This window comes from Rhipicephalus sanguineus, chromosome 6, assembly GCF_013339695.2.
Source record: "Rhipicephalus sanguineus isolate Rsan-2018 chromosome 6, BIME_Rsan_1.4, whole genome shotgun sequence".
Lineage (NCBI taxonomy): Eukaryota > Metazoa > Arthropoda > Arachnida > Ixodida > Ixodidae > Rhipicephalus > Rhipicephalus sanguineus.
In genome coordinates this window covers 36,760,300-36,786,391 of record NC_051181.1, presented here as the reverse complement: position 1 = coordinate 36,786,391, position 26,092 = coordinate 36,760,300, and the positions used below count along the sequence as shown (strand labels likewise).

Sequence of the window (26,092 nt, the reverse complement as noted above, 5' to 3'; positions counted from 1 at the left end):
CCAGGGAGTGGAATTGCTGCTACATTTGCCCCAAACTGTTAAAAACAGCTAATGTTGCTCCGTGCCGCTGCAAAACTCTCATTTTGGCTCAAATTGCTCAATGCCTGCTCCCAAGACTCCTCCTCGAAGTCTGGTGGCACGGATTGTGGAAAGATAACCAGCGTTTTCGCTGCTTTGTAGATTATTGGCAGCGGTTATGAGCTATGTTTCTGCAGGTTGAAATGTGAGAACAGCAAAGGAGAGTGCAGTGTTCCCAGCCCACAAGTGCACAAGCACCGCTAAGTTGATCAAGTGCAACAGTAGCATTTACTAAATGCAGCATCAGTTGTGCACACAGAACAGGAACTGAAATAGGGTATAAAAAAGGCAAATGAGAGTTATCACTATGATAAAATCAAATCAACAAAATGATTCTGAACATAACTCCAGTGTTGGAAGGGTTGAAAGCAGTATGTTTCCCAGGCATGCAGAGTGGCGACTTACTTGAAGGAGACTGAGTAGCGGCTACTAAAACCACTTGCAAGCCTTAGTTTGTCAAATGAAGTAAAAACATACACTAATGTTGCATGCAGGGTGAAGTCGCAACCTTCATGTGTAACCTATGGTTTTGCTATTGCTACTGCTTCCTAAGCACTTTACCACATTGTGCATTTCATTACTTTGCAACTCTTCACATGGCTTCCTTATTTAAACTTTGTCTGAAAGTTCATGCTGCTTTTATGTCCCAATAGCTACGTAAAATGATGCAGAGCTAGTATTGTGGTGCAGAGCTAGTATTGCATAATTCGTTGACTGCTTATCCAAGATTTACTGCTACTGAATATATCTGGTACAAGAGCTGCTAAATGAAGTCGTTTATGTTAGACCACTGCGCTCGGACTTGCCGACACTCGCATTCATAGTCTGGCTTTTTTTTTTATATATATGGGGTTTAACGTCCCAAAACCAGGAGACGATTATGAGAGACGCCGTAGTGGAGGGCTCCGGAAATTTCGACCACCTGGGGTTCTTTAACGTGCACCTAAATCTACTAAGTGCACAGGCCTCAAACATTTTTGGCTCCATTGAAATAGTCTGGCATTTACTCAACGTCATGTCCTCATCCACTTACCACACACACGCACATAAAATTCTCAAGCTCATACCACTCAAAATCCTATTGCTTTCGTCCCCTCAAAATCACTCTTACTCACTTGTTTGTAGTAAAGGTGACAACCCATGTTCGTATCTCAGGTCACTTCAGAGCCTTTATCACTCATTAATGATGTATTCATGCCTGCCTGTGAAATGAGCAAGCATGAGTTCGTGTACTTGTGAGTGAGCCTGCCAAACTAGAAGTACTTTACTGTACTGGAAGTACATGCTAGCCCACACCATTCCATAGTAGCCATGCTTCCTGCAAAGTTTCAATTGGTGTGGGCGCATGTGCGCATATCTTACTTGGTTTTGGCTCAACCAAATTCATTCATTTACTGTTCCACAACCAAGAAGACTCGGCATCATAGAATGAGCTTAGTTCAAATGTGACCACTTTGACGAAAGTGTCAAAATAGAACGCAGTGCAGCAAGTAGAAGCTCTGAATGTGCGGATTTTGTTGTATTTCATGGGCATCTGCAGTAAGCAGAAAAACGCCAATATGTAATGAAATAGTAAGTTCGGAACTGTCTCATCGGACATTTTACAAACCCCCTACAAACCGATCTAATCAAACCAATCTACAACTTTCTAGTTGGAATTCTTGCCCAGCTTCATTGCTTCGAAAGATTGTTAATTAATCTTGCCCAGTTATGCAATTAAGAACACAAAAAGTAATGTGACTTACTCCATGCAGTTGTAAGCAAGATTCATTTTGTCGCATCATCATAGAGTGCGTCGGCATATTTTTAAACTCTGGCTAAAGATAGCTGGGGCACCCTGTATACTGAAAACAAAGGCCTGTAATTTTTAATATCTGCATGAAATGAAATGTCTGGACTCTGATGACTGTGATATGTAGAAACATAGGTCGGCTAATTCATCATGAAAGAAAATGAGGCATACAGACACTTTGTATGTCAGCTGGCCATGTGTTGGATACTCTGATGTTTGCCTTTTCAAGTGCTGTGTATTAACCACACCAGGATTGTCCCTATGAAGTGTCAGCATATATTTCAAGTGACTGCCATCCGCCTTAACATTAGCCTCACATCTCGATCATTTCAACGTTGTACACTGTCGCAGTAACACTGTACTACAAGGATGCATATACATGCAGTTCTCAATCAGACATGTTTCAACTAGAGGGACTAAGCCAGCTGTGTGCATTGAAAATTTGGACTTCTGTGACTAGAAAAAGATATTTCCTTGCAAAGCTATTGCATTCTATGCCAAAAGCTCATTAGCAAATCTGTTGGGCAATACTTAATACAGACCCAAGAAATAATCCATTAAATTTTCATGTTAGATGCAAGAAAAGTATTTTATTGTAACAATTTGGTCACTTTTTATGTAAGTAAGCCACTGATGTGCTGCTTACTTACATAAAGTAAGCAGCACAACAGTGCTTACCGAAAAAAAAAGTTTTTTTTGCCTGTAATTCACAAAAAAATTATTTAATTTTACTCACACTGACCTTAAGTTTTACGTGAGCAATGTGGAAGTCGCTGCAGTAAATATTTGTGCATCTTTTTATTCGAAGGTAAATGCCATTGCCAAGTTGGGATTTTGTATTAAGATTTCACGTCATACAGGAACATTTGTAGGTGTACATACACCTTATAGAAAACAAAAGCCTTCATTATTTACAGTAAGCATTAGGATTTTTAAACTGTGGTGTTTTGTGTTTGAAAATCTATATATAGTATACTTTTCATACATGTGAGCACTGTTCCCAAAATTATCCAAAATATGTATGCTACACAGACACTACAGGGTTCTCTTGTGCAGGAAAAAAAAAGCTATAAACTTTCTAGTGGTGCATCCTTCTGGGAATTGGAAACTTGCTAGCAGTGACTCTGCATTCTATATGTCTAAAATGTCAAAAATTGCTCACATGACCCGCTCGTTGACATCTGTGAACAAAGTCATCTAGAAATTATTCAACAGAACCATGTTAACGGGCTCCTGACTTGATAGGGCTTTTTTGCATGCTGACTGATGCCAGTCGCACACTGTTTAATTCATATCTACAGTTGGTTGGTGAATAACCAGCAGATGTCTCTCTCGCGACAAGTAATGGTGACCAGCGGCGTTTTGGCAACATAGTACGTGAACCAGCATTCTGCAGCCACCCGGTCACAATTGTTTTTGCTAGACTGACAATCATCTACGGCGAAGATGCTCTACCTTGCCACAATACGTAAGTAATGATGCCCGTTATTTCGAGTTTTGCCTTGTTGCCGTCTCTGTTGCAAGTAGGGGTGTGCGAATATTCGAAATTTCGAATATTTTTCGAATAGTGTTTGCTATTCGATTCGATTGGCACTGAAATTTTACTATTCGAACTATTCGAACTTCCCAAAGACAAATGCAGTCATCGCCCAGTTGAAAGTGACCCCTTCAGATTTTCAATACGCTTCACCTCATTACACTCTCGTATTGCGGCAAAGCTGCCTTTCAAGCTCCGTTACGGTCGAACTTAGCCAAGAGACAAAGCCCGGTTGAAAGTGGTCCCTAGATTTTTCAATATGCTTCACCTCATCACACCCCCGTATTGCGGCAAAGCTGCCTTTCAAGCTCCGTTATGGTCGAACTTGGGCAAGAGACAGTCAACGTCTGATTGGAAGTGGTCCCTAGATTTTCAATATGCTTCACCTCCTCACACCCCCGTATTGCGGCAAAGCTGCCTTTCAAGCTCCGTTACGGTCGAACTTAGCCAAGAGACAGTCAACGTCCGTTTGGAATTGGTCCCTAGATTTTCAATGCTTCACCTCATCACATCCCCGTATTGCGGCAAAGCTGCCTTTCAAGCTCCGCTACGGTCGCAAATGTATTAACTCAAGAAAACGCTGGTTCCAATATGGAGATGAAAGATGTGGCAGAGTTGGGGCTCAATTAATGCTGTTTTGGACCTGAAATTTGGGCAGGAAGTCCGAAAAATCGGACGCCGAAGCTTTTTAGCATCCAAAATTTCAGATGTTCTTGTATATCGTACGTCTACGAGGCAGATTTGGAACTCCGGACTTGAAGGGAGCACACCCTTGTCCGCCACATCAGTTGGCCTTCCACAGCAGTTGAAAGAGGAGGAGAGGCTGAGGAAATGGCATCTCTGCCTATCACGTGTAAAGTGTTGTCGGCAACACTTTGGTTGCACCAAACCATGTACATAAATACAATTCGGCCTCTACATTGCCTCACTCTTGATAAGAAAGACAACTATGAAATATGACCCCACCAGCGCTTCGTCAACCTAGCGAAAAGAAACACTTTCATGTTGCGATCTCACAAGAACATACTTAGGGATTCTCTGCAACTTTTTCTGTAATTTCACTTCGAATTATTCGAAAAGTGTTTGAGAAATATTCGAAAATTATTCGAAATTATTCGATTCGATTCGCACTCAATCTTTATTATTCGAATTCGCTTCACACCCAAAATTTTGCTATTCGCACAGCTCTAGTTGCAAGTACTGATAGCCAGAAGCGCCAGTTACACTCTAGATGGCGTGACAGCAGCTATGCTTCTGTTTTATTGAGAAAAAAGTCTAAAGCGTCATAACCACTTCTGACAGGGCTGCCACTGACTTTCGAGTAAATGTCGCCAAACGACGAACAAAAAGTAGCCAAAAGTCGCCATTTTTTTACAAATTTCGCCAAAAAAGTCGCCATTCTACATGTGTGCGGCATACCTAGCAATAAATATTTCCACTCACGTATAGCCCCGCAGAATACAGTACCATCCAAGACCCTTAAATTATATTGACGCTTCTCAATGCCAGTCATATCGCCCGCTTCACCAGGGGAGTGCATGGTGCTGCTTCTCCGACTAGCTGCAAGATGTGCGTGGTGGCGCAAGGGTGAATGAATTAAACGCTCATGATATCCTTCCATCCTTGTCCGCTAGTTTCAAAGGTAAAAGTGTGGTAAACCTTGGGCAAAAACCCTGAAAGCGTTGTTTGCAGACAGCTTTTACTTTTATATGAATTAAAAGGATTACAAGGTTTATTGAAGGTAACGACAGAATTCTTACACCTTTTCAGTGTGAACTAATTGGTACCGGACGCCACGGACCTCTTCTTATAGTCACTTATATCTACACGCGTCAATCCGATGTGTTATTAATGAACAGGTAGACAATGTAAAATGTTATATAGCAATTGTTTTCATTGCACACGCTCACCGAGAGCAGTGGAAAATGCCTGAATAAATGTTTTTTGATTACACAAATAGCCGCGTATCCGCCTCTCTTCGCTATTCCGAAACAGTCTACGAGTTGAATTGGGGGTACTGCAACAGTGAATAAATCACCTAGCTATTCAGAAGCTTTGACGGAACATATGGTCGGAACACGCGGCCAACCCGTTGTCTAGCACCTTCAGAAGCGAAACTTTAGAGAAGCTTAAAACACCTAAAGCCATGTTATAGTCAAGCACTGCACCCTCGTGGTTTGCAAGGCAGTCCGCTTACTTATATTTTGCTAGAATGTCGCTGGGGGACGTTCCAGTGCCTCCTGCATCTGGATGAATTGAGGAGATACACACGAGTTACAGGACAGACATACCGAATGACGCGTAATGTGCACATTCTACTCGTGGGTATAAAACCGAGAAATATACAGAGAATGTTGCCGCTCATTCGTTGGGAAGACACTGAGATTAGGATGCATAACTCAGTGGAGACCTGAGCCGAATATCGCCAAAAATTCGCCATGTCGCCATTCATAATTTTAGGTCGCCACGAGCCTCTCAAATTCACCAATTTGGCGAAAAGTAGCCACCATTGGCAACCCTGCTTCTGATATTGTTCAGGTAACCAGTAGTAAGTTTCATGTCGTTAAAGGGGCACGAATGAAAGGCATTTGCTGTTGGTACATTAGGCGATTGTTGCAAGTTGGAATGCTCAATGTCTCCTAGTGAGAAAGAGCCTGCACACCATTTTCATGCTTCATTTAGGTGCATGGTACTAGTGCTACTGTAAGTACGTCTTTATCTGTCGTGTTCACTCCTGACAAAAAAAAAAGAGGGCAACGTTATAAACTCCCTCAGCTTTCTCTTACTTGCACAGTAAAGCCAGATCGCGTATGGCCGCTATGGAGTGAATAAGCGCTGCCTCTCTGAGATGAAAAAAAAATAAAAAACAAAAAACAGTTGTAACTGCAGTGGTGGTGAAATGATGCTGCACTCACCTCCAACACAAAAGTTATCGGCCACGTTCGCTTCTCGGTATTGCTGGGAAGCCACTGGTTTTTCTCATGCGGAAAGAGATACACCGACCTGCCTGGCACTTGGTAGTGGGTGCTAATGTAAAGTGGGTGGCCTCCCCTTTCCACACCATTCCTTAGCTATGCTCCCTTTAGCGGGTCATAAATTAGCATTTTTCCTAACCTCAGACCACTGTCAAAACCAGTTGTCTGGTTGGGACTCGCAATGGCGACAAGGCTTAGTGACAAGTGCATCAATGCCATGGATGCGCCAGCCAATGCACCAGCAATGTCTGCCATCGATGAGCAGCTACCGTCATTTTCGACCACCGACCCAGAACTATACTGTTTCTGTATGTTGAATCATTGCCCACTACGTTACTGCAGACCATACAAGATATCGCAACATGGTCAGCAGCCTTCCACCACTACAGCAGATGGTGTGCAGGATCTACTTGTCACTCCATCTGTAACCGACGTGTACACAAAGCTCAAGTACCTGCTGAACATTCGTGTTACCGCATCACAGCCCTTGCGTCTGAAACGGCAACTGCACGGTACTGAGCTCAGACAACAAACCCCCAGTCAATTACTGTGCCAGATACATTAGCTGCTCAGCACAATGATCGCTGACATCAAGAGCATTCTGCTCCACGAGCATTGCTGCCAGACCTGCGTTCCACACCGCAGTCTTGCATCCAGTTTGAACACCTTGCAAAGGCCTTTGCCCTTTTGTGTCTTTCTTAAATGAGATATAGTAGACACAAGTGTAACTGGTGCTGCTAGTCTGCTCTAGTTTTTGCATGTCTACAAGAGCCTTTTCAGTGCTGTTGGAAAGTGATGGACTTGGTTCACTACAGGTATACGTACATGCAGGATGCATGCGTGACACCTACAAACAAAACGAGGAGTTGCACATAGCTTTTAGGTGGCCAAGAGCAGCAGAACCTGAAAGCCCTGTAGTGGCTCTTTAGTGTTGCATATTTATGTCGGAAGGTGAAAAAACATGAGAAGAGGCTACTAGCACGCAAGGAAAGTGTTCTACATATACAAACATTTATTCAGTTACATTCAGGCCACAAATACACAACACACATTTTCCAAGACATTTCAATAAATAACATTATTTCTGCTAATACAAGCACAGGGACTAGTGAATGGAAATAAAGTAGCTCTGGAATGCATAGTCGTCAGTACAGCATCTACAGCAGCGCCTAGTACAAGCCGGCCAGTGAAATTACAACTGCACGTTGGCTCAGCTTCTCACTTTCACGGGAAGTTTTCTTATTGGTGGTTGCTGTAGCATGCTAAAAGCAGGATATACCGGTGTGCAACTTGAATGTGTTGGCATAAAATGCCAATCTATTATTTGCATGAACAGTTTCTTTCATCAGTGGCTGGCTTTGTGGTCTGGTGCGTCACATAATGACTTTCTATGTACGCAACAGAAGTGCTCTTGGTGATCACTGGGGATGACAGTCAGCAAGAGAGTCTACAGCGTATGCTACCGAAAGCAACAAAGTACTTGCAAAGGAGCGAAGTTGTGTCACCTAGCAGTCGCAGAACCTTGAGCATGTCTGTGATTTTGAAGATTGGTGCATGATGAACAAACACAATTTTACATGAAACTTTTGTTGAATACCACCATAGGCATGCGCAGGGTTCCCCTTCAGGGGGGGGGGGGGGGGCAAAGACATTGCAGCACCCCGCCTCCCTATTAAGTCAATGTATGGGGCAGACTTTCAGACCCCCTGCCCTCTTAGATGACTGGGGGGGGGGTGCCCCCCCCTCCCCTGCGCATGCCTGTGAATGCCACTAAAGCAAATACCATGCACAGCTTTCAAAATTCACTGGACAAGCATCGCTGACAAGGCCTGTAAAAGTAAACCAATCTCTTACATGCCATTCAAACTTTTACATATAATAAGAATACTCCCTCTCAACAAAGGGGTGTGCGCACATTACAGTTGCAGCGTTTGTGGTGAAGCATGTGGCAAAGCCACATGTTGCCAAATGTACAATGAACTTGTAGATCGTGTCACTGTAGATAATGTCACACAGCCTGTATGTCATATGTTACACTGGGCTCTGTGTACTAGAAGTAGCAGTAAGTATAGAATGTTGCATATATGATACAGACAGGTACACATAGCCATTCAAATAGGCTGAATGGCCATCAAATTTCACTAAGGGGTGGAACTTTGCAGTTGTGTTAATTACCCTTAGTTTCATATTAAGTTTGTGCAAATTAATTGACTGTTTCATCCATCGCAGGAATGCATTCTACGTGGTGTTGGCAATAAAAAACACAAGGATTTTACTCCAGCAGAACAATCTTTCGCTGTATTTCAGCCCAAGCTCACTATTTTAGCAAAGTTTTTACTTGCCAATTCCAATTTATTGTGGATGAAAGTGGCAAGAAATTTACCCAAGGTTTGCATGCCCCGTGTAACGCAATTGCCAAGTTGTACGGGCATCTTTTATTTCACATAGAGTCCAGAATTTTACTGGGCTACACTACTAACCATAGCCCTGACACAATGGAGACAGGAGAACTGACAACAGAGACACCCGTAATTCCTTGTGTCAATTGCATTACTGCTAACGTTATTGCTAAAGTATGCCTGGCACATGCAACGTTCAGTACAAATGCTGATAAACTCTTGAAACACTTCGCTCGGTGTCATACCTCTAGTTTTGAGAAGACGGCAGCAAGTCTGTCTGCATGCAACATGTGTGCAACCCAATGAGAAAAATATAGTGGCAGTGAAAGTCGTACAAAATTTCCCCACAATGTTGAGTAGCACATCCAAAGCTCATAGCATGAATTCAGTGAGGTTACACTACAGAAGCAAGTAAAATCAGACATTGCAGTAACACAAGACCAACACACTAAACAGGACGAATAGTATATGAAATGATGTTTTCCTTCAATAAAGTCGACTTTCTCGGTATGGAGTGTAAAGCAGATTACAATTGGACATGGACGTATCTTTGTCTACTTGCTTAGACATCAGCTAAGCGCAGTTGTTTTCATGTATGTCTGCTCACTAAAAGCAGTGATCAAGCCCTTGTAGGTCTCTCCGATTTCACAGCAAAATGACTGAGATGCTGTTGAGATACAACATGCAAAGCCTGCTATAGCATATCACAAGGACTGCCCATTCATCTCCCAAAACATCTCACCGGGGTTCTTCATTTTTCATTTGAAGTACACTTAATTTATTGTCACAAATTAAAATATAGGTAACACACCAAGGGCTGTGCAGAATAAGAAATTTGGAAGCAATTACGATTTGCGCTGTTTTAGATTTAATGCACGGACACAATATGTGAACACTTGACAGGATGTGTTCTAGTATCGGCAGCTATGAAATCATGAGCTTAATGATATAATGTGTAGATTGGATCAATGAGCTGGCAGAAAATGCGTGTACTTGTTTTTATGGCATATGCATAGCAACACAATTTCTTGCGAATTGAATGTAGCTGCATGTGTCCTTGTTGCTTACACTATGCAATATGGCTTTTTCTGGCGCTTATGGCCGCAGAGCTATTGCACCTACATTGTTATGTGGGGCTACATGTTAAGCTTGCTTCATGATCTCATTTACACGTGCATAGCAGGCAATGGTGGGAATGCTTACGTGTTTTCTACTGTTTTTTCGATGACACATGTTCACCTGTTTTTAATAAAAAAAATTCAGTTGGAAGCCAGCACTTGTTCTTGTCTGTACGTGTCAGAGCAGTGTTTTGAACCAACTTGCCCAACTTTCCACCGTTGTTTGATAACAGCCACATTAAACTTTGGTGCCAAGAGAAAGCTTGGGTTTATGTTGTCTGAGGACGGGCTGAATGAATGGAATTATTCACAAGAAGACTGGAATGTGTCTGAAATGCTGCTATGCCATCGTTCATCACTTTCAGCTGCTCTCATTGGATTTGGCCTCCCCCGATGGCTGCGCGTCCGACTCAACCCCCGAACTCGACGATCCTTCGTCGTGCTCAGCTCGTCGTCGACTCCCGAGAGATGAGTGAGGACCATGTGGTGGTCTCGGGGGCGGAGCAGGGAGCACGGCATCGAGGCTGCGCCTGTCGAGCGACTTTCGGTATGGCGGTGGAGGTGGCGGCGACTGTTTGACAACCTCCAAGAAGTTGGGATTGATGTAGCAGAAGTCCGTGTCTACCACAAACGGTGGGTTGGGCTTGGTGTGCGGGCTCTTGCTTGGAGTGCCATTGGTGCTGCCAGCCCTGTTCTCTCCTGTCAGGAGTACGGGCCGCCGCTGCTTCAGATGGAACGACTCGCGAGGCACTGCGGAGGACCTGCTGGTGACGTTGAGCTTGCGTGAACGTGAGGGCACCAGCCGCAGTGCCCTCCAGAGGACCAAGCCCGCAATGAGTGCCGCGGCAAGAACAACGCCGATGGCTGTGGCTGCAATGGGGAACGGCGCCATACCTCGGCGGTCCATGCATGCGCCACGGTAATGTAGCTCAACAGTGACGACCTTAAACTCAGGGTAGAAGGCCCTCGTCACCTCGGGCGTTGGGTGACCCGTGCGGGTGCGCATGGCGTGCAACAGGGTGTCTACAGCTCCGCGGTCGCACCAGCTTGCGTTGGCCGAAGGGTCAGTCCAGCTGAGTTCGTGTGGGGGTCCAAGGGTAAATGCAGTGCGTGCGAAGTGGCGCGGACAAGCGCTGTCGTTGGAAAAGTGCTGGATGCGCTTTTCAAGGGCCTCGACCTGCTCCCAGGAGAATTCGGCCGAGGTGTTGAACACCAGCCGGAACTCGTGCGTCGGCCTCCGCGGTGGCTCCAAGGGCACGCAGGTTGACGAAGTGCCGTCTTCCGGGATTCCATGCCTTGGCAGCTCAGAAGGCAAAGCTGTAGAAACAGAGCTCTTCTCTGTGGTACTCTGTTGCACATGTGGTGATGTCAACTTTCCTTCTGGTGCAATGGCTGGAGTATGAGGTGAAACTGGCTCACTCCCCGCTGGACTATAAGAGCTTGCAGGTAGTGTAGTTGTAACCTCCAAAGTGGTGCTAGCGAGTTCCTCACTTAATGAATGTGGGAAACCTGCAAACATGTTGCTTTCCGTGACGGCACCAGTAGCTAGCAAAGTTTCAAGCTGCTTACGAACAGGATCAGTTCCCTCCCAGGGTGTAAAATGTTCAGCTGATGTTGGCTCACTCGCATCAAGAACATCTCTTAACTCTGGGAGTACTTGCTGTCCCACCAAATCTGTAGTAGTGGTGCCAGCAATCACTCCTGAAGTTCCTGCAGTATTACTTGTGCCTGTTGGACTTGCCTCACTATGTTCTGTTGCACTATCTTCATCTGGAATTTCGGAATTAGTGACAGTATCTCCCAAATCTGATGTACCTAATACCACACCTGCTGGAGTACTTGATGTAGCCGCAAGTGGTCTACCATGGGATGGCATCACCACTGTGGCTCTATCATATTTCGGTGCCAAAGAAAATGTGTCAAAGAAACTTTCTGATGTGCTGGCTTCTTCCGAAATCATTGTTGCATCTGTGGACATCTTGACAAGTTGTGTTGCTGCATTGACCGATGCTTCACTTGAGTAGGCTGAGGTGGCAGCAGAAATGGGAGTGGGTGGAATCTCTGTCACCTTGGCTAGTGTCTCAGTGGTTTGCAGAGAAAAAGTTGCCACTGACGTGTTGTCAATCTCTGGGTAATCCAGGGAAATAGGAACTGTAACAGTACTTGTTTCGTTATTCCCAAGAGGTAGTGTGGCACTATCCGATTCTTGCCTAGAATCTTTCTCTGATGTAGTACTGTGCTCAACTGTGCTGTATTCAAGAGTAGGCAGTACTGTGACAGTGCTTGGTTCATTAATCTCAAGAGGCAGTGTGGCAATATCTGGTTTCTGGCTTGTACTTTGTTCCAATTTAGTACTGTGCTCAATTGTGCTGTATTCAGTAGGCAGTACTGTGAAAGTACTTGGTTCATTATTCTCAAGAGGCAGTGTGGCACTATCTGGCTTCTGGCTTGTATTTTGTTCCAATTTAGTACTGTGCTCAATCATGCTGTATTCAGGAATAGGTGGTACTGTTACAGTGCTCGGTTCTTTATTCTCAAGAGGCAGTGTGGTACTATCTGGCTTTTGGCTTGTACTCTGCTCCAATTTAGTACTGTGCTCAACTGTGGTGTGTTCAAGAACAGGTGGTACCGTAACAGTACTTGTTTCATTATCCTCAAAAGGCAGTGTGGCACTGTCATCCAGTTTTTGGCTTGCATTTTGCTCCAATTTAGTACTGTGCTCAATCGTGCTGTATTCAAGAATAGGCAGTACTGTGACAGTACTTGGTTCATTATTCTCAAGAGGCAGTGTGGCACTATCTGGCTTTTGGCTTGTATATTGCTCCGATTTAGTACTCTGCTCAACTGTGCTGTATTCACTGTATTCAAGCATAGGCAGCATTGTAACAGAACTTCTTTCAGTATTCTCAAGAGGCAGTGTGGCATTTTCATTCCATTTTTGGCTTGTATTTTTCTCCAATGTAGTACTATGATCAACTGCATAGTATTGAATAGGCACTATGATAGTACTTGTTTCAGTATTCACAAGAGGCATTGTGGCACTATTATCCGGTTTCTGGCTTGTATTTTGCTCCGATGTAGTACTGTGCTCAACTGTCCTGTCTTCAAGAACAGGCAGTACTGTGACAGTACTTGTTTCAGTATTCTCAAGAGGCAGTGTGGCCCCATCATCTGGTTTGTGGCTTGTACTTTGCTCCGATGTAGTGCTATATTCAACTGCAGTAGCCGTAGTCATATCAGAAGAACTCCATACTGAGGGCTGCTGTAGTGTTAATTCAACTGACTGCTCTGTGCAATTCACTGACGTGCAGTTCACTAGCTCACTCCATGCTGGTAGTGGCATGTTGGATAGAGAGCTCTTATATAAAGTTCTGCTCTGTAAGTCATCACTTGAAAAAAAGGAAGGAGATGTAAAACTTGTGGTAGGAGGCTGGATGGTCTGACCTTGTGTCGACACAAGACTCTTTAACTGAATTTCAACGTCTTCTGTTCTGTTGCTTTCACTAATTCTTGTTGCTGTAGGTACTGGAGCTTGCACATCATTGTTTTGAGGCAGAGGTGTGCTAGTCTTCGGTGTGGCTGTAACGTCTAGCACATCATAATTGGCAGCGACTGCATAAACAACCGTAGTGGACCGCATCAGGCTTTGTACTGCAGAGTAGTTGAGAGTTGTTACATTAGGACTTGCACTTGGTAGAATATGACTCATGTGCTCTTTACTAGTTGGTCTTTCTTCAGCTGTAACCTGCAGCTCTTCATTATCAAATTGGTTGTGAGTGGTAACGCTAGGAACTGTAACTGACAATGAAGTAGTCAGCTCTTGTTTAGCAACAGTCTGTGAGGGTGCCTCGTGCACCTTGACAACTGATAATTTACCAGCCGGCCTCAGCTCTTCTTGAGTAGGAAGTACAGTTGACACTTCAACTGAAGGCATGCTCCCAGGCAATGTGCTCACCTGTCTGTCCCCCGACCTGTTCTTGAGCGAGCTGAGTTCATAACTAAGCACATCCACAGATGTTTGTGTTTCCAGGTAGGCTATTGTGGAGTTATTGTCATCTGATGAGCTTTGAGCAACTTCACTGCCTACCGTCTTCGACAATGACAAATCCGTGTCCCTCGTAAAGCTCTGTTCAGTGATGTGGTGGACAAATGCAGGCAATATTGAAGTTTGATGAGGATCGGCAGTTGTGCTGTCCGCTGTGTGCAAGGAAGCATCATTAGCTGACTTTGTCGTTTTTGTCGGTGGAGTGAATGTTGACAGGCGGCCATCGGTACTGGTGTTGAGTCCTGCCCCTGACGAGCTCGACCCCTGAAGGTTGATAGCATCTGGGGAAATGGTGGTACTCAGCGGTGCAGCAGTGCATGGGCTGGACAGGAGGAGCAATGCCACCAGCACGTCCATGAAGGCAGCAACAGTGCGGTATGCTTGGCAACTGTTGGCCAGGGTTCATCGTGTTGGCAGCAGGCCACTGCAAAATGGACAAACAATACATGGGTCATCACACATGGTACACCATGTAGCCTGCTGACAGTAGACAACCTAAGTGATGGAACTGTGAATGACCGTTTAAAAATGTTGATTGAGGAATACTGCCAGGTTCTGCATAAAATCTAGGCTCATCATCACGACAACACAGCCAAGCATTAACTGCAGTGCCAACTGTTGAATGTAGTTTTTTTTTAGAAACTGGAACTCACCGACGGCTGTGGTGGCATTCTTTCAGGTCTGAGGTGACACGCATACTGGAGTGTCACATTACGATATGTTCTGCTTTTGAACATCTCATGTGTTGAAGGAGAATAAGCTTTAACTAGGAAACGTAAAAATACACAGCCGACCAGACTGTTGCCTTCAAGAGGGCTTCCACAAGGAAGTCTCTGAACAATGCTTTTAATGGAAGCCAGAACATCAACCTTTTTGACAACACTACTTTGGTCAGTGTTCTTTTTTTTCTGTTTCTAATATGAAGTTCCATACCCCAAGAACAAGTCAAAGTGACTAAGCAGACTTATTAGTAGAGACTGGTGCCCTGTGTTGACAGGATATTATAGGATTAGGCTTGAGCAAAACAAATAAAGCTACTGTTACATGATTGTGGCGATATTGCAAGATGTGAACACATGGGGAATACTGCAAACAGCCCCGAATCCATCAGGTGCTACACAGCTGCAATTTCTGAACGTTAATATCTGGGGTTTAACGTCCCAAAACCACGATATGATTATGAGAGACGCCGTAGTGGAGGGCTCCTGAAATTTCGACCACTTGGGGTGCTTTAATGTGCACCTAAATCTAAGTACACGGGCCCCAAACATTGTCGCCTTGATCGAAAATGCAGCCGCCGTGGCTGGGATTCGATCCCGCGACCTTCAATTTCTGAATGTTGAACATTCAAGTGAACACACCAATGTTCATCCTTGCCTCATAGCAGACAGAAAAAATGAGTAAGGTCTTTTGGCAGACGAAATACATTTCTACTGACATCCACTGTAACAGCTATCTGAATAGAACGAAATGACTAGAAATCAGCAAAAACCAAGATGTGAACAAAATCAAATGTACCAGACATTTTGGTGTAGGCCTCCAGCCTTGCTGTGGCTTTTATAGGCTAAAATAAGGTGCAATTTTAGACAGCGTGAATGGTGAGGTAGACTGCATTTGCAAACATGTTAGTACTTATTAGTGCTAAAGCAGACCTGTGACAAAGACAGACTGATACACTTGTTGGTACAATCATGTGGAGTTTTGTAACTGATTAATTTAGCTGCAGTGACTTAGCAGTTATACTGCTGAAAGCGGGAAGATTATCACTGCATATGAATCGATAGCTTCACATTTTCCATGTCCGCTTATTTGGTGCTGCGAAACTGTTGAACACCCAGGAAAGCTTGTTTCAAATGCAGCATGCTTTGTTCATGTTCATGCCTCGCCATCATAACACAGATGTTCCAAATATTTCACAGGCTGTCGAAGGGAATCCGAACCCAAACTCGAACTGAACCGAAAAACAAATAATCAAGATTCAGAATGAAGCAGTTCAAAGTGCAAGATGTGAGTATGGGCTAGTTGGTATTCCATTTCAAATTGTGGTTACAGCACAGGGGCAAGGGCAGACAGGTAGATGTCTGAACATCCGACTGCAGGAACACAGCAACAAAGTGAGGAGAGGGAGGGAGGGCTTTCTTGGTGTGCATTGTGCACAATGCGGCTGTGTTCCGTTCTTTGAAAAGACGGCTATACTAGCAAGGCATCCTAACGAGAACACAAGACTAATCATATAAGCTGCAGCAATCGCTGAAGGTGACTCTGTTAGTAAGCCTTCGATAGCTTTAACTGACAAGGAACTTGCTTCCTTGCACCCACACATGCGCTCTTGTTCTTCTTGACAGGGCTGTTCCTGCTTTGTTGTATTAGAGTGCTTCATCATGTTGGCTTCATGTTTCGGAGGGCATTTATCGCATGCGGTTTTATCGCATGTGTTGTTTTTCATAAACTTGCTTCTTCTTCACAATAAAATTTTTGTTGGAAGTCAGCGCTCGTCTTCATCGGTCCCTGTCTCGTGTCTTCCCCCGCGCTGTAACCGCAATTTCAAAGTGCAAGAGCCAACAGTTGTCGCAGACTCCATGGCAAGGCTGATTCAAAGTTGGACTCATCTAAGTGATTCTGGTGCACTGCTGTTGTCGCACAGATGAGCCCAAGCAAACACACTAAAGGGGCCAGTTAGGAAAAACAGTCCCCCACTGCATGTCTGCAGTAAGCATGTCTCGCCTTTGTGCAGCCTATCAATTCGCTGCCTCAATTTACGATTCCTCCAGTCCCACCATGCCTTCAAAATGATGCAAGATTTTTCATCCATTAACTCGATGAGCACTGCACTCCACAATAGATGCACCTTATCTTCTTATCGTTAACTTTGATGTAATCAGGCACCAGATGTAATCCTGCCACGTCACATGTGTTGGACAAATTATGTAAAGAGCACTTGACAAAACTTTTCATTTCACGTCATTTCAATTAATACCCGGCAGTTGTTCTTCTCTAGTGCTATTAGGTTCAAGGGTGCTATGAAATGTTCTAGAACTGGTGGGTGAGCTGGCTTAAAAATGTTGCTCTTCAAACATACACATAAATTTGTACTGTTTTACCTTTTCTCAGAAAAATGACCAATCAAAAGAAGCGTGGGAGACAGATCATATAGATCCATCACACATATCACGCGATGCAGTGCTCATAAAATGGCTATTTTTATGAAAATGGCTGCTGTGGCTATTTTCACAAAGTTTCACTGATACTTATGTTGAAACATGGATCATTGTTTATAATCTGCCAAAGATCCTATTCCTTTCATTTCCTGACGAAACTTGCTGGTTTATCATGCACTCGGTACAACACGATTGGGAGCAAAGAGGAAATTCAATGAAAAATTACAAAATACAAGTCCTGCTGGATATATCAGTGCAATCAGATCAGCAGTGCTGGCTGGAGATTAGCACTTTTAAGTTAACGTTGTGCAACATGTCAAAAGTAAAGTTTGCTTTGCCAAACTGGTTTGCAAACACGGATAACTTTTTTATTAAATGGGTAAGCCGATCCAATGAGAAGCCGCACTTGTAGAAGCCGAATGTATCTGAACCATATCAAGGTGCTGTACAGGTGGAAGTACATCAATACACAAGAAATAGGAGGAAAGATACTGAGCTACGCTGCCCAGCAACATTCAAAGGAAGGCCGCAACACAGGACACTCACGATACTGGATGTCATCGGGTACGAAGACTGCACTAATTGCCTCATCAAAGCAGGATGTGACAACGAATGAGCAGATGAATAGCAGCAAATGCTTATGCATCACTAATACTACTCCCAGAGGAGATTCTGCGTGGAATTTTCGCTGGCGAACCAGACCTGAACCAGTACATTTTTCAGTTCGGCGCCCGGAATGCCCTGCTCTTCGGCTGTGAAAAATTTTCATCCACAAAAAGAAAGATAGAAAAATAAAATGTGCGCCATTCCACTCTGTGAAAGTGGATGACCAGCGAAGCTGCTTAGCGCACGACACAAAGGTGACACATAATTTTAAACCAAAGCCGGTCACACACCCTGCAACTAAATCTGAAATGTCTGTCCAGAAAGTCCCTCTACTCGACCTTTTATTTTGGGCAGCATGCATCTTTTTGCCACATTCTCCGTTTCGCCCCGTACGTCGCCTTGTCTGGCTTGCCGTTTCATGCACGATCTTAACAGGTGTTTGCCGCCTGTTCTTCATTCGTAGTGGACCAGTGGTGAGTAGTGGGGGTCTGCCCAGTGTGGTACATACGTTATTGTTGACGCACAAGAAAGATACACGGAACGCCAGCCATAAACAGCTTTGCTGCAAAAAAAAAAAAAAATCCATGTCTTGCGGTATTGCGCAGGACTGACTTGACTGTGCAATTTTTTCGGGGCTGCAATATATCCGATCACTTTTCGAGCGCTTCAGCCTGCTTTGCTCTCGCTTGAGGCAGGGAAACAATTTCACGCGCAGTCGATAACTCTTCTGCCACAGCTGGGCACGGACGGAACCGCAAGGGAAATCGCACCTTGTGATGTGACCGGTGTCACGCGGTCATTTGTGGTCGCGATCGGGCTGGATACGAAACGAATATCTTGTTTATGATTAGCTCATTTACGCAAGTCGCGCAGAGGAGCCAATCACCGCTCAGAAATTCGATCCCAAGCGGGGTTAATCGGCTTCTGGAATGCACCATGCGACACCGTTATGCAAAACCAGCCAGAGGCGGCTCCCCATACGAAAAATCGCACGGATAAGGAGGCTAAGATCGTCTTCACTCGTTTTTATGCCTCTCGCTTATATTGCGGGCAGCATGTTTTGTACGTAGCATTTTATTTATACTATAGGACAAGAAGATACACCCTGCAAGTCCACAACGGCGTTCGCGAACCGACGCCTGCAGCACCTGCAGCCCTTGATCACACTCACCTCTCTACGTACGTACTGCACGACTCCGTTGAACTTCTAGAGCGTTCGTTAGTCGAGATTTTCCTCCCATTCGCACGTTGTCGATCCGTTTTCCAACGAAAGGGACAAAAGAGCGTGACCACGATATATAAACATCAAACAGACCGCTCGATCAACTTTCGAACCACGACGTCGCTTTCCAGGACTCCGATTGGCTGCGCGGGGATCACGTGGCTCTCTTGCGAACGAGCATGGAGGAATGCGAACGAGAAAGGGTTCTGTTATTCGGTCGCCGTCCATTGCCTTTAAGCTATCATTTGATGTGTATTTGTCGATGTATGCGCTGCAAAAGCAACCTGAACACTACTCCTCTAACTGCATACATTGCGTACATTGCAACCAGCAAAGGTAACTCGCTAAACGGCTACGAGACACGGTTGTCGCACTGAACTGTAGCAGAAGACAGGCATATCGCCATATTGCTCCAGACGCCAGCGCTACCTTTGTTCACAAAACTGAAGCGGACAAGCGATCGTATTTTTCTAAATGCCCGATTGCTATGGGTGATAGTATTAATGCAATACACGCGCATAATCATTGCGAACTGTCGCGTTTACAACGCAACGATCCTAAACAGCCACCCGAATCCAGAAGAACGAAGTTTAGGCAAATCCATGTTCTTTCATGGAAGACGCGACGAAGCGTCGGCAGCTCAATTCGAAGGAAAATGTGAACGATGTCGGCCCGAATAAAGCTCCTGAAGCTTGTACGTTTCAGAACTGTAGGCCAAACATTTGTTTTCTAGCATTGGACACTCTCAGCATGCTTTTGACTGTTTTCTCCCAATGCGCGACCCGTGTTACGGCGGCTAAAATCTTTAGGTTCCCCAAATCAACGTTACTAGTAAGGGAGTGTCTAGCGTTACGTCTAGACGTAACGGTACGAGCCGTTGCAGTTACGTCTGGACGTAAGAATAACGAGTCTTAAAAGTTACGTCCAGCGTGGCAATACAAATAGAGCCCGTTAGACCTACCGAACCGATTGGCCTCGGTGGCGCAGCGGCTAGCGTGTCGTGCTCGGAACTGCGAGGACGTTGGTTCGAACCTCGCTGCTGCTGCTTTTTTTTTTTTTTTTTTTTTTTTTTTTTTTTTTTTTTTTGTCTGAGGTGTTGCTGAAGTCTGTTGCCAGAGAAGCGCGACGCGGCTCTTGGGTTACGTACGCCTCCGCCTGCCCCGAAGGGGCAGGCTGCGCGGGCTAAACAGCGCGTGGCCGCGACAGCGGCCAGTAGCGCGTGACCGTGACCCTGCCAACCGGCCATTGAGCGTTAGCGAAATGGCCGCACTCGCGAAGCGAGGGCGAAGCCACGATTAGGTTGCCGCGCCCGAAGGGCGCAGAGGGCCTTCACTGAGCAACAGGAAAATAATGTACTCACGTTTGTGGAAAGCCACATGACTAGAGTCCCTAGATTTTCCCTGCTCTTCAACAGGGAAAAATCTAGGGACTTTGGTCTGGACGTAACGATAGCGGTGACTACAGTTACGTCTGGACGTAACCCTAGCAACAGCCTACTAGTAACGTTGCCCCAAATGTCATCGGCTTTTCTGAGGTCGTTCAAAACCCACCACCCGCCAACTCTTTCCTTTCGGATCTATTTCGTTTTATACATTAATTTCTTTACAGCGACTACGGACAAACAGGTATCGTTATGGGGTAGGCATATTAGCTTACGCATAAAAAACAAGCCCTTGTTTGTAAAGCAGGCTTCACCTAGCGTTTGCAAGTCGTGCAGAAAAGCCACCTTAGCGTAAACAGAATAATGTACGTACTACGTTTCCTGCCTAAATTTCTGCTCATTATCCATCTGCGTATTACTTATTCGCCATTAGAATATATTATTTGTGCCCCTGTACTGTTTCACAATGCATACACAGCGCGCTAAAAGTATGCATGCGGAATTAGTTACAATTATATGCAACATTAAATTTTCTATAATCGAGCAAAATCTAGCTCATATCCACACGTAGTGATAAGCAGCTGACAAATTTCGACGCCAGTGTTACTGTTTGTAACACCACTGATGTGAATGCCGGATGCTCAATATCACTGCGGTATGCGTTTCGTTCAAAACATCTACACGTGCGCGGCGCGGAGTATCACGACAAGAGAGAGCGAAAAGGTGTTTAACGATTATATATACGAGGGCGGAAGAGTGGACGAGTTGGTTCACGAGGGATAGCACAGCGCACGATATTTTTATTGATTGTTTTTTTTTTCTTCATGACTTTTTTTCTTTTCAGAGAAAGGTTCTTTCTTCTCCTCTGGACCTTTTCCTCAGAAAACATTGGTTCGTGCGCTGCACAAAACGACATTTAAAAATGTTACGGTTCGCGAGACACGTATCTTAAATGTGCATCTATATTTTATTTAAATATTTCCTTGTTTCGAAAATTTGCAGCAGAAGCGCGGCCTTGGGGGTGCAGCTATAACAATGTATGTGCTCCGCATCTTTGGTGCATCGCCGGAAACCTAACTAGTACAACTGCTCGCGAATAGAAACAATAGAATATTCGTGGCAGTTCTCGATTGCGGTGCTGATTCTGGGATGAGTTAACACTGCACGCTCACTCGCGCAAAGCATCGAAAATGATCCCGAGAGAGCTCACCGTTAGGCGCGTTCCTCCATGACGGTTTTGTACGGACGGCACGGATGTTATGATGGTGGTGAGATGGGGACCAGCCTGCGCCGCTGAGATTACGTCAAAAACGAAACTCAATAGTTATCATCATCAAGAAACTTAGTTTCGCGACATTGTTTGTTGGTGATTTTGAGCGCATGAAGACGCAGAATTTTTAATTTAAATAATCAAAAGATGGCGATCAATGTTGTGGCAAGCGTATAGTTTTAATTGTTACGAGTTTTATTATACGTCTATCAAAAGCTCCATCGTCATTAGCATCAGTACAAAAACTCCAAAAACTGCAAGGGGGGAGTTTATGTAATGAAAAACTTCAAGCAAAGCTCAATTTTAAAGTACCCGACGTTTGAAAGCCTGACCGGCTTCTTTCTCGGGGGCGAGAAGGCCCTAGATGCGAAGTTTGCAGATACTTGTCATAAGCCTTGGCAGTAAACGGAGGGCAGTGTCTCCGTGGATAACTGCTCGCAGCAGACGCCGGGAAAAATCAACCAGACCTGCCATCCGTCTACTGTCCGACAAGTACCTACAAAAACTCGTATCTCGGCCCTTTTCGCCCCCCGATGAAGAAGCCGGCTAGGCTTTAAAACGTCGGATACCGCAAAATAAACTTTTGTTGGAGTTCTTCTCTTTTCCATAAAATTCTGTTGTCCCCAACCAGGCATATATCTACCGAATATTTACCTTTGAGTTCTGTTGATGTTTGAACGCAGGCTTCGACTGTTTTGTCCAGGAATATATTGAACCAAAAAGTGGTCCGCCGTAGCCCTGTGTTGTGGTCTGAGAGCGTTTGTTGCGCGCACCGCCACATTTGTATTTGGTTCTCCTTTGTGGCGCGAATCGGGCGCAGCCGTCGGGCGTGCGTGCGGACTGTGATGTGGCGCATTGTTTAGTTGGGGCCGGATATGTTTTCGTCAGAAGGAGCAAACCATAGCAGGTTCGTGAGTTGGTAGAGAGGAAATTCTGTACGGATACTTAGTTTGCATGTTGATACACAGACTGCGTTGTGACATCTGTCGTGTGCTCTATAGTGCCATTTCAATTTTATTCAACTGAAATCTGTATGCATATATGTATATATTCTACACACTCCAATTCTTTGCAGATGCCTCAACCACTCTACAGACCAGCAGACGGAAAGGAGCAAAGCCAACAAATACTGAAAAAGATACTTTACAACTTGGTATCTTAATGAACAAGTACACTGATGCCTGCATTTCTTCCTACAGCTTCATTGTGCATTTTCGCCAAAGTGCTGAAACTGGCACTTTGAGCTAGCCTGTGAAATGTAGGCATCATGTTGGGAGAAAAAAATCATTTCTTTGCATAGTTGGCAGAATTGGCACACAGAATCTGAAGAGAATTGCCATATTACAGCTTCCTGCAAAACATTGCGATAGCTGCATAGTTTATGGCTCGTGCACAGTCCATGTCGGGACTTTAAAGAGAAAATGTCATGCCAAAATTGTTGAACATGAAATTGGTTTGCGTGCATCGTCTCCTTTTGCCACTCTCACAATGCGGATAACGGTGAAATTCTATTGGCATGTCAAGTAAAGTGTAATTTTCTAATGCATTGTGTTGCATGCATTCTTCCTCTTTCTTTGAATGTTGACATTTAGGTAGGTTCAAATGGCATGACTCACTGTACAGTGTCGAATGAAAAACCAGGGGGTACGACACACAACTGTTGAAAACCTTTGATATTTTAGAAGTACATTTTAAAAGCCCTTGAAAGTCCTGGAATTTTTTTCTTTCCTTGAAAACTCTCAAATTTCCTGACATATGGTGTCTAATATCGACTATGGTAGCTGCGCTTTCTATGGTAGGTTCAGGCAAACTCCAAGGGCACATGCCACACTCAACGATAGCTTCTCTCACTTGGTCACCCATTAGACCTCGTCCCATCATTCATTTCATTTGCCAACCTGTTGGTCCGTCTTCTCTCAACTTACCTCCTGGTGACTTGACTTCACCTCCAGCACTTACGCTGTTTTTGTCTCCTCTATCTGTAGCTTTCTGTCAGGCAAGTGGTGTACAAAGTGAAGTTGTTTATTCTGTAGCTCAACGAATATTTGCTGTCCTTATGCAGCCAAAGCTGAAAAAAGAAAAAAAGAAGGAATGCTGTGTGTGAGCCATATGCCAAAAAAGTAACTTATTAAAACTGCTGACCATGCTGCTGACACTCAGTGACTGACTCACATGCAGTGCTTTTTATTGCTCCTTTGTGTAAACAAAGATGGTGACTATATTCGTTATAGGATATTTGCTATAGGCTATATTCATTACAGGCATGAGTCTAATTCGTATCCAATTAAATCCATGTCAAAGCTCAAAAACGGGAAAAGCTTGACAACCCTAGGCAGCCAAAAAATGTATTCAAGCGTGAAATTGTGAACACGAGGGAAAAAAAAATCTAAAGCAGTTGTTGCCATTTTGCTATTTCGGCCAATGCTAAGTTGCTCAGGAAAAGTGGAAGCATCACCTTCATGGTGAAACCAAACACTTTGCTGAACCAACTAGTCCGCCAATACATTTTAAGCAAGTTTGCCAAAAACTTAAGTAAAAGGAGTCAACTGAAGAAAATGATCTACTGTGAAGTTTAATGCTTGTTGTGAACTTAAGGTGATCAAGACTGGACATTTCCAATCCAATTTATTTTTGTGCTCCTAGTGCATATCCATATTATTTTAGAAACATTGTTATAGCAAAGAATTTCTACTAGGCATGCTGCTGTGTGTCCCTAAAGGCCCTTGAATTTAGCCTATTGAAACCCCGTGGCTGCTCTTCCCCAGTGCAGGGTAGCAGCCAACCAGGCTCAGCCCTGCTTAACCTCCTTATCCTTACTCACCCTGTGGCACAAGACACAGGCTCTGTTTATTCAAACCATGCTGTACAGTGAGTTACTGGTCACATTTTCTTATTTTTTTGGGCATGTACAGGAGCATGTACAGGATTCATGCAACAGATGCACGTTGAGAATGGCATGCATAAAAAGCACTGAAACTGCGTCAATGAGGCCCATTCACTCAGTGCAGTTTGCTATCACTCTGCCACATCATGATTAGTTTGCGATATGAATTGGTCATTTGTGTCACTGTGTGTCTTTATCTTTGCTGTTTGACTTTATCATTTTTTTTTCACCATTTTACCTGCTGTGATGAGCTCTTGTTTGTGATGTTTTTAAGGTTGTAGTCGGGACCAAACAATCTGTTACATTCAGGGCCGTACCCAGGAATTCTTTTTGGGGGGGTGTTTGCATGTAGAACGGCTAACTTTGGCAACTGGTTGTCGCTGTGAAGGCGTGCAAGTATTTTTGTGTCACCCGGAAAGTTAAAGCATGAAAAAATTTCGGGGGGCGTCAGAACCCCCTCAAACCCCCCTTAGTTACGGCCCTGGTTACACTGTCGGCAGGAAACGATAGCTGATTCACGATGCCTAAGAAAGGCCGGGGCAGCTGTAGATATGTGGTTACCTGCCCCTCCATATAGGTGCACCAATGTCTGAGCAAAGGTTGATCCCTGCACACGAGCCAACAAGTAGCAGATTTCATTTACTATTTCCAAGGAATGCCATCAAGTCTTCTGAGAGCAAACTAGTTGCCAAGATGAAGTGATCTCGTACCCTGCGTGCCCGCACTCTTGGTGCATGCATGCGCTTGTGTGGATACACGTACTGCAATCTTTGTCATTTTTGAGAATTCTGGAAAGAAAATAGTAATGGAGTAGGCAAACTTCACTAGCTGTGTACATGTCTTTATGTACAACTGCACATCAACAATGTATTTTTTCAGGGTACTAAATTTTGTTTTGATATTTTTGATGTCCGTAGCTAGCGAGGACTTATGTTTACTGATGCGGTATGAAGTGCATGTTAAAACAGCCACACCGGATGGTTTTCCCCTTCGAGTCGTCTCAGGGCAATGCATAACGAACCCTGTGAGTTCTTTTGTAATGTATATAAGCAAGCACACTACCCGGTGTTCTTCATTTGGCCATATGCTTGCATTTATTAGTATTGAAGTTGATGCACCATATATTGCACCAGTTATTAGTAGCATTAACCTTGGACTAATGAATATTTATCTCTCTGGCGCAGGTTTAATTCCTGGTGAATTGCAGAGACGTCAGCGCATTGAATCAGATGTAACAGTGAAAAGCCGGTCTACAACCATCTGCTTATCTCAAGCTGATCTTCAGATGTGGTTTTTCATTCGGTGTCCAGAACTGATGTGGAACTCAAGCGTGAGAGATGATGTGAAAGTTGAAAGTTTGAGAGGAGGTTCAAGTTTTAGGGCCTTTTCATCACATGTCTACAGGCAATCAATGCATTGTAATGAAGCCATTCCATCATTTTCTTTTGCAGTTATCTTGTTAGAAAGTAAAAGTGACAGGTTACATTTGATGATTCTGCGCTATTATCAGTGCCTATGAAAGGTTCGGATAAGTTTAGTACATGAGCATATCACATTTTCATGACCAATCATGTGCTTTGCTAACTTATATGTATTTTCTCTATTGGACCAGCTACTAGTCACATAG

General features: G+C 44.3%; 1 protein-coding gene across 2 annotated transcripts; it reads right to left on the bottom strand.

The window, feature by feature from the left end:
* Window positions 1-7,376: 7,376 nt before the first annotated feature.
* LOC119395703 (mucin-16) lies at window positions 7,377-21,581 on the bottom strand. Of its 2 annotated transcripts, none has more exons than XM_049416752.1 (2): window positions 21,522-21,581; window positions 7,377-14,368 (listed from the first exon to the last, which is right to left on the bottom strand). In XM_049416752.1, the coding sequence occupies exon 2, from the start codon at window positions 14,299-14,301 to the stop codon at window positions 10,261-10,263; it is 4,041 nt and encodes a 1,346-aa protein (XP_049272709.1). In that variant the 5' UTR covers window positions 14,302-14,368; window positions 21,522-21,581; the 3' UTR covers window positions 7,377-10,260. The 2 variants fall into 2 exon arrangements, with proteins under 2 accessions (XP_049272709.1, XP_037518641.1); XM_037662713.2 differs by lacking the exon at window positions 21,522-21,581 and adding an exon at window positions 18,880-19,167.
* Between the last annotated feature and the right edge of the window lie 4,511 nt (window positions 21,582-26,092).